Genomic DNA, 9,805 nt, shown 5'->3' with positions numbered 1-9,805 from the left:
CACACTTTCTTTCAGAAAAGCCTCTAAGGAATACAAAAAAAAAAGACAAACTCACGCTGTTTTACTTATGCTGCACTATCAGTTTTAGCTAATAACAATAATGCATTTAAACATTTATTAAATAGGTAATTCATTTTGACACAAGTGTCACTTTTCAGTTATGAATTTTTTCTGGTAAAGTGACTTTTTCAGGGAATCACACAGCAAACAAGATGATGTGGAAGGAATCAAACAATGTATCTTCAGCACAGGATGCAGCTTAACAACACAGTACCTTACTCCTCATTTTAATACAACACTGCCTCCTCTGTATTCTATTGCCAGTAGCTATCATTTTATTACTAGCCATACACTTTAGTATCTCTTCTTACATTAACTCAGTGTCTACTAAACTGCAAAATAATGTTTCTAGAACAGACATCAAAGCTGTCCTTGTGCAATACAGCTGTGTCACAGCTCACTGGAGATCTACTGTACTTCAAAGTGACTGTAATGTAAATACTTGATGTAGACATCAATGGGGATGGCTATATACTGCCCAATGAGAACTCATCCCTATGCCCAGAATTAAGAGTGGTGCTACCAGCCAAAAAGCTCAACTCACCACGGTAGTGGCACGCAGCACTTGGAAACCATGCATAGTTTAATTATATAAAGCGAAATTACATCTGCAATGTAGCAACCCTTTGCATACAACTCCAGACTGTATTTATCTAATCCTGCAAGAATTAAGCTGATTCTGTGGATTAGTTTACTGTATGAGCTCATCTACTTCTTACAACAGACGACAAAGTACAGTACCAATTCAGTAAATTAAGCACATGCCACATAGAAGTGCACATTCTAGACAGTTCACAACAGTATTCAAAGAGTTTAACAAGCTTTGATATTTATGCCCAAAATCTAAGAATGCAAAACCGCATAAATAGTCGTCTATACTGTGGATAATATACATCTCACTGAATGTATCTATAAGTTTGGCAAGCTCATTTAGATGAATCATCTTCAGCAAATGTTTAAGATGCTACCTGATCTCTTTACTACAGGACAATCAGTAAATATATTGTCAAAGTGCAGAACGTGACCAAACATCATTCATACAACTTTAACAGCACAAACAGTCCAACAAAGTTCATACACCAGGGACTTTTTTATACTGAGAGTATTCATTAAAATGCTGACTAAAAAAGAACTATTAACATGGATGTTCTGTAAAATTAAATGTCTAATTTATATTACTTAGTGACACCAAACCAGTTTTGTTAAAATATAAATTTGTACATCATGTGGGTGGCAACCATGACATGTTGAGATTAACAGGAGACCATAAACCCGTATTCATCAAGACAGAGAGCCAAAAGCGTGCTAAAATCAAGTGAACTTACTCAGCCATGTTTTTACCGAAAAAGGCTCAGTCCTTAAGCGCAAATCACGAAGTTATCAAGTACTTTTTCATACAACCAGCACGTTATAGTCATTCACTACACCTTTAAATGTGAGCCAGAGAGCTACAGGGTCGAATTCCAGTTACCCCGCCCACCAGAGAGCTGAATGGCTTGAAGGTTGTCAAGCTATCAAAGAGGAAGTCTTCTTATAGGTTAAGTGCAATAAACTGACGTAAGGGAACGGAGAGGGAAGTTTTCTGCAATTGATGTGACCTTGAAGAAAGCTGATTGGCTGTTAGAGCTTAATTAATTTAAAATGTTAATGATTAATATTTTGTTCTTTCTTGCTCTTTACTGCAATTTATTATCGTTACTTTTCTTACTTCGTTAAAATGGATGTCAAAATTCAAGGTGTAATAAATGGTTGCATACTTTGAATGCTACATTGAGGTCTGGCGGGATTGCGTCACAAAATAGAGGTGTGGTCATGGGAGTGGCCCAAATATGCCGAGTCAAGGTGAGCTAAGCTAACTGTGGTACTAGTGTGGAGTAGGGCGTGTTAGTATCAGTAGTCTTGTTCTGGACTTTTATTTGCCAGAATTTGCGTAACTAGGTAGTTGTGTAACACATTCGGACTTGAGAGTGACAATAAAAAAAATGGGAAATCAAGTGCAACAGTGGTTGGCTGCAAACTGCAGAATATATAGCTCTTAACCAACTAGGGGCAAGACGAATGTAAAAATAATCAGGGACGCTTTATTACTACTATTAACCGGAGACATTGACAGAGTAAGAGAATGTGAATTAATATACATTTTCTAAGGTAAAAGAAGTAGTTATGTCATTAATTGCAACGTATTCTAAATTTCATCGGCCAGGGTGAGCCACAGCCGTTTATAGTGAATTCCAGAGCGTTGGAAACCGTAGCTCTCAACCAGTCATGGACAAATCTCAACAGAATTAGGGACAAATCCAGAAATAATCAGGGACACTTTTAAAATATTAGGACTATTAACTTGAAACACTGACAGAATAATCGGATGTGAATTAATACACATTTTCGGAAGTAAAATAAAGCTACAACTCGAATTATTGCCATCATTTATTAAATATAATTCATCAACCATTCTTCAAAAGTCACCAGTTTTAGGAGGAATTAAGAGGGACAGAGCTAAAATTTGAGTAAAAATCAGGACTGCAGTATCAGCAAGCATTAGGTGGTATGGATAGATCCCTAGGCCAAGGATTCCATAGAACCCCAAGAGGTGCCCCAGCCATCGCTTAAGCTGTTGCATTGGTCGCACCCCCCAAATATACCTGTCAACTTTTTTTGCTTAATAATTCTGGACACAGATATTTATTTAGGGATAATCAATTTTCCCAATGGCTAAAGTAAAGCTGGTGATAGTGGAAAACACTGGACTGCGTCATTGTTTTGGCGTTATTTCAGGGTGTTAACGGCAGTTGTGCAGCATTCCGTCCTTTTCTGAAGACAGGAATTGCTGCATATATTCTCTTGATTCTTTTTTCAGAAATCCAGTTAAAGCTCAATGACAGATTGATCAGTATGTTTGTTGTAAAAGCATAAATCAAGCATTTACTTAAGTAAATTACTTCAGTAGTCACAGTGGTGTACTGACTACCAAACCGCAACTCTCAATTTTATTCAAGAAACATGGCAAAGCTAAAGACAATGGGCAGAAAAGAGCCCAAATCAGTCACATAAAAAGGGTTAATATAAAAGAAAAAGTTCAGCATCAACGCATATTTTTCTGAACAGTACGAAATATGAAACTCTTAATGTCAGGCATTGAGTGATTTGTCAGAAAAAAATATGGGCATTTTTATGAGGGAGGTGTTAAGACATAATGAGGCAAAATGAGAAGTAGTACCAAAGAGTTGTGCATAGCTGTCAAACTCTTACTTCCGTCTCAGACACTTACCTAGAAATCATCAAGGACACTTTGTAAAGTATTAGTACAATTAAGTTGTGAAAATGACATAGTAAAAGACAAATGTGAATTAACATGCATTTTCAGAAGTAAAATAATTCTATAACTCTAATTATTGTCATTATTTATTAAGTGTAACCCACCTCTTTTTCTCACTAAATAACCATTTAACATGGATTATGAGAAATAGAGCAAAACTGATACAAAGTCAAAGACAGCCGAGAGGTATGCTAAGTGATAATGGGAACTCTTTATTTACTTTTATCAGTTTGATTAGCAGAGCAGTTTGAGGTGATAACACTGAATACCTTTGGTAACCACATCAGTCATTATTCTGGATCAGCACTTATGCAGTGTTCTGCATTACAGATGGATAGATTTAGATTAAGGTCACATAGCTATTTGTGTAAATGGGAACAAAGACTTTAACATCTGCTTTCAACATTATTAAACCTAACTTTTGAACAGGTAATGCTATGAGTACAGCTGTGGATGTGGGACAGCTGCACTATAGAGAGGAGTAAGCTCCCTGTGACGCCCACTCCCTTGCTCAGCAATCAAGGAGCCTCAATCCTCACCACTAACACCAGTGAGGGGAATCTCATATAGGAGGAAAGGATAACAAATATACTCAGTAAAGTGCAATTTCCCTTAAGAGCACACAGAGATCACAACCAGTCCAGGGCTGGTCGCTCCCTTGCTCTCCAGGTCCCCAATAAGATCCCCACTGGCACAGCTATAGGGTCCAGATCTCAGCCAGTTGGGCAAGCTAAAACCTCCAGCACCCTCTCTGTCCAACCAGTGCTTTGTGTCCCTACCCAAGTAGCTCACACACACACACACACACTTTGAGATAAGAGCTTTATACAACCACACAGACACTCCTGGGGAAGGCTAGCAAAGGTTCTCCAGCTGTGCCGCTTTTAACCAGACTATACGGTAGAAATCACTGCCACCACCCAGCTAATATTTATCAGCTACCTAAAGGCCCTTAAAAGGATATCCAATTATTAATGTGCAATATTATTATCTAACTGGTAGTATAACTAGACAGCCAATGCTTATTAGAGTGACTTAGTACAGGATCACTGTATACATGCAATGTACTCTTAGAGCTTAACTTATCTCTACACAAAACAGCCGCAGTTGAAAGGTTTTCAAATATTTAGTAATAAATAATAAAAACACAAGACAATACTTTTTACTACACAGTGCTAGTCAAGAGTTCAGAGATCACAGAGAAATACTTAAAATAATTCAGTAGTACAGTTCTGACATCACAGAAAAACACAGTCTAATCTTTCTAGTTTCTAGCTATTTCTAAGAGAAAACACAAGTCTAAGATAAACTTACATATAGAACACAGGCAGATTGCTGATGAGTTGGATGGTCAAGACAAAAATGCTTAATGCTCTCTGATTCTCTCTGTTTTTAAAATCACATTCCTGCTTTGCATTACATCATTCTTCACATTTCCATGGGTTCCCAGGCTACATTCTTTAGTAAGTTCACATCAGGTCAGGAAGCAAAGCCATTAAGGACATTTATGCATGCAAATTCTGGTCATTAAATTTGGCCTTAAAACAATAGCAATAATTCCTTCACCTAGACTGGCTGGAGCCAACTTTAAAGATCAAAGACAGTCATAAAATGCTTGACTTAACTTCTTTACAGCAGAGTGCACTGTTGTTACATTTTGCAGTTCCACATGTAACACTATTTTTACCATTTAAGACAACAAGCCTGTGGTCTACATTAATATTTACAAATGACAGAATTATTTATAAAATTCTATCTGGCTAGGCTGACAGCCTTCATCTATCTTCACCCAATCTTCACCACTCCCTTTTTCGAACGTGTATATGGTTCTGTGCATTTGCTAAAAGTTAAATGTGGTCAGGCGTTATTTCAATTTTTTGCATTTTCTCATTGGAATGAAAAGCAGAGAAGTTCAGAAACAAGAAACAGCAACTCCTTACAAAATCATCCTGAGAGATGTTCGTGTGTGTATTAAATTGTAAGTTGGAAACATATTCAAAAGAACTGCCATGTATAACATAGCAGTAATAGCTTTTTATCAGAATAAATGTTTTGTCAGTATTAACATGGAATGTAAATCACCTTGTGGATACAGTCAAAAAGCAAAGAGTATGTAATTATATTTAGAAGTGTAGGGTGCAAATAGCAATATTACAGGAGATTGTTTGGATAGAAATTAACATGTGAGTTTGACAAAGAAACAATTTCAGCATGCACATTAAGCACATAATCAGGGACAAAGGAAAATGGTAATAATACTGATTGCAAGAGGGGCACTAGTAGTGATGGAAGAAGAAGAAGAACGGCAATAATGGTAGGTTTGTGTTTATAAGAGTTTATCGTCATTGGTCAAGGATTACACTGATAGGTTCATAGGTTCATACTAGGCTATCTGCCCTAGGGCATTTACAAGCCTAGCCAGAGTGTGTGTGGCTTTCACCACCCCTTAGGATGAGAATACTATACCCATTAGTTTGCTGTGCCTCTGTCCAGCAGTGATACAGAGAAGATTCCCGGGGTAAACCTACGATCTCCCATCCACTCATCAAGATTTCTCTTGAACAGAGTCAGTGAGGGGCTCTGCCTCACATGGACTGGGATTCTGTTCCATAGTGTATGGAGTCTCTGGGTGATGAATCTGTCCCTCCAGCACGTCCTATTTATATCCGTGTTGAGGTTTAAGTCTCTTGCTCTCGTGGCTCTGGTGGATTTGGATTTTTTGAGGTGGAGCATATCCATTAATTCCGGGTTGGACATGGCCTTGTATGTCAGGCACAGATCACCTCTGAGCAGATGGTATGCGACTGAATAGAGCTGGAGTTTCTTCAGTCGGGCATCATATGACATATGTTTGAGCCCCTTTATCCTTTTGGTGAGGAACTTTTAGGGTCTTTCCAACTGCTGCAGGTGTCGGGTAAGGTACATTCCGAATGGGGCGTTGTACTCAATCATTGGTCTGATAAGTGAAGAGTACAGGGGTACAATGACCTCTCCTGATCTGGATGTGAATCCCTTCATGATCAGGTGGGCAATGTAGAAGGTCTTCCTAACCACTTTGGCAATGTGAGTGTCAAAAGAGAGGTTACTGTCAACTTGGGTCCCCAGGTCCCTGATAACTTCCTCCGTGTTTAATGGATTACCAACTATGTGGTAATTAGGGGTTACCTTGTTTTTCCCAAAGGGTATGACTATACATTTTTTGGCATTTAGCTTAAGGCCATGGCTCTGGCACCAGTCATCCATTTCTATGAGACCTCTCTGGAGGATGTCTGTGTCTGATGGAGTGTCAATTATGGTGCCCAGTTTGCAGTCATCTGCAAATTTTGTCAGGCACAATCCCCCTATGTTTGCCTGCACTTCAGAAAAATAAATGCCGAACAAGAGGGGGCCCAGGACTGAGCCCTGTGGGACACCGCTCATGACCGGCTTAGAGTCTGACATGGCACCAGCAACTCTAACCCTGTGTGTTCTGTCCTTGAGCCAGTTTGCAACCCATCTTGTGACATATAGGTTTACATCTAAGCTGGTGAGCTTTTCTATGATGCCCGAGTGGGGTATTGTGTCGAACGCTTTTCCTAGGTCAAGGTAGGCTGTGTGAACTGCCTTACCCTCATCAATGGCCTTAGTGACTGTTTCGAAAAAGTCAACCAAGTTCAAGAGGCAGGATCTGCCCTTGACAAAGCCAAATTGGGTAGGATCCAGTGTCTGTAGGTCCCCAATGTCTTTATTTATGAGTTCCATTATGATCCTCTCCATAGCTTTGCAGACAAGGCTCGTCAAGCTTATGGGGTGGTAATTTCCAGGGTCCGTAGAAGCACCGCCTTTGTGGAGTGGGACCACAGTTGCCGTACGCCATTCTTTGGAGTACGTATCCTGTAGTAAGGCTAAGATTAAACAGCAGCCTTATGTGTGGGTTTAGTTCCTCATTGAGTTCGTGTAGCACACAGCCGGGGACACCGTCCAGTCCCATTGATGCTGTGTTTTTGCTTTAGAGAGAGCAGCTCTCACCTGGGCATCTGAGATGTTTGGGAGGCTAGACTCTGGTGGGATAGATATTTCTCCTTTTGGGGGGGGGAGGGGAGAAATTTGCACTGAACCTGTCTGCCAGTATGTTGGCAATGTCTGTGGGTTCAGTGATTTTTTTTATCATTTTGGACTAATTCTGAGCATATCTGGGAGTTTCCACCCAGGTTTCTAACATAGCTAAAGAAGGCCTTATGATTGTCTTTTGTGTCATTAGCGATTTTTCTCTCAAAGTTGGCCTTGGATGATTTTATGAGTGATCGTAGTTTTTGCTAGTAGTGATCAGAGATGCCTTCCCTTTTAGGGATTTTGCTCTGTCATGTAGTAGCTTTCTCCTCTTGTTGTAGAGTTTGTTTATGGCTGGGGTCCACCAGACCGGGCGCCTGCCTTTGGTGGAAAGGGTCTTGATTTTATTAGGGATTGCTTGATCCATACATTCCTGGAGGTGCTCGTAGAAGGCATTTGTAAGGGTTTCAGCAGCGTGGGTTGTGGTTTCCACTGGCTCGGGGGCCTTGAAGGATACCACTCCAGTCTTAAGAAGTGTGAGGTTTGCTTTTGATAAGTTCTCCACTGTGGTTTTTTTTGGTGGGGTGGGGGGGTGGGATGTGGATCTCCAGTGAGATTAATTTATGGTCTGATCTCACCAATGAGGAATATACTTCCGTGTGGAGCATTTTGTCCCCATGTTTGTGATGATCAGGTCTAGTATATTTTCTCCTCTTGTGGGAATGGTGACTAGTTGTTCCATAGCATTTGAGTTTATGAACTCCAGGAACCTTTGGGCTAGGGTATTGGGGCTTGAGTAATGTTCCCAGTCTATGTTTGGGTAGTTGAAGTCACCCAATATGATGGTGTTTGGAGAGACATTCATACTCTCCAGTGTCTTCAGGAAGGCTGTGTGGGTTTCCTGAGTTTGAGAAGGTGGTCTGTAGCATGTTACAAACTGTAGGGAAGTTTTACCTATGGTTAATTGCACCTGGATGGTCTCCGATGCTTCATGCGTTGCCACTAACCTGGAGGTGTGGGTATCCTTTATGAATATGGATACTTCCCCTCCTTTTGTGGTTCGGTCCGGATTTTGGGTCCGGAATGCATGATATGAGGTATAACCTGATAGTGCTGGGGTGCTCTCAGGAGCCTTGAACCAGGTTTCAGTCACAGCACAGACATCGATGTTCTCCATACTGAGGAGGGCTTCGAGGGCGTGCATCTTGAGGTTTAGACTTCTGGCATTGAGCAGTATTACCCTTAGTTTTTCTCCATTTTTGTTTTCTAGGGCGGTAGGTTTATCATTTGAGCCTTGCCTAAAAAAGGCACTATGGGGTGGCAAGAGCCTTTGCCAATATCCGGAAGCCCAGGGGTGACAGGTGCAAGCCGTCCCTTGTGAAGCAGCGTGGCTTGTCAAGCATGTCATCCCAGGCAGACAGACATTGGATCCCCTTAGAATGACACCAGTAATTAAGCCAATTATTAAAGCTGATCATTTTGTCTCTGTATTGTGGCATCATTCTTGGTGAGGGTAGGATACTGCTCAGGGTCAGGGTCATACCGGCCTGGGCTACATAATCTGAGAGCTCCTCTATGTCTCTTTTCATGTAGTCCAGGGAGGTACATCTCAGGTCGTTCACACCGGCATGGACAATGACTGAGTCATACTTGTACTTGCTGTGGAGTGACCTGAGTGCTTGTGTTATGTGGCGGATTCTAGCGCCTGACAGGCAGCTTACTGTGATCTTTTCCTTGTTCAGTCTGGTGAGTGGGACGTCAGTGTGTCTGACTATGGAGTCACCTATAACAAGTGTGTCTGGAATTGTGTTTGGCCTTAAGGGCTGTGACTGTTTAGCACACTGACTTTGAGAACTATGTGTTGCATGTCTTATGTCTTGAGGTGGCAGTTGCTTGGGTGTCTGCTTTGGAGGCCTCTGTAGTTTTGGTAGATTTTTGATCAGTGCCTCCTAGTATGTCTTTGTGTGTTTATGTGTTTGTTTTGCAGTTGTGATAGTTCTATGTGAAACTGGGTTTGTGGTGTGCGTGGTTTCCTTCACCTCCTGTCTGGTCTTGCCAGTCCTGAGTTGAGAGAGCTCAGCCTCCAGTTTGGCTATATAGTTGCATCTCTCACATGTATTTGTGTTTTGTGGGAGAAGGAGTGGGTTGTCTGTGTACATGAGGCAATTGTAACATTGCCTCAAGATGCCCAGATTCACCAGCTGAACAGGAGAGGATGCTAGCAACTGACCCTTCGACATGCTACAAAAAGTGAAAAAGTTTGCTGTGTAACTGAGTCAGAAGGGACCTATAGGGAAATGGGTACTCAAGGGGATTCTAGGCTTATGTAGTACTTTGTTTAGTATACAAGTACTTTACCTATATAAAAATGCTTTAGGAGCAAGTGCTGAGCTTTTGAGA

The 9,805-nt window shown here is 40.9% G+C and overlaps 1 protein-coding gene across 1 annotated transcript in view; it reads right to left on the bottom strand.

Annotated features, from left to right (window-relative positions):
• Positions 1 to 1,538, bottom strand: part of PGD (phosphogluconate dehydrogenase) — a 282,202-nt gene extending 280,664 nt beyond the window's left edge. Inside the window, exon 1 of the mRNA XM_044063148.1 lies at positions 1,386 to 1,538. Within this exon, the coding sequence (XP_043919083.1) occupies positions 1,386 to 1,393 (8 nt within the window). The 5' untranslated portion in view covers positions 1,394 to 1,538. The remainder of the gene's footprint in view (positions 1 to 1,385) is intronic.
• Between the last annotated feature and the right edge of the window lie 8,267 nt (positions 1,539 to 9,805).

The sequence above is a fragment of the Protopterus annectens genome, chromosome 2.part1, assembly GCF_019279795.1.
Source record: "Protopterus annectens isolate FY-2018-M chromosome 2.part1, PAN1.0, whole genome shotgun sequence".
In the NCBI taxonomy this organism is placed as follows: Eukaryota; Metazoa; Chordata; order Ceratodontiformes; family Protopteridae; genus Protopterus; species Protopterus annectens.
This window is presented reverse-complemented; position numbering and strand designations above follow the sequence as displayed.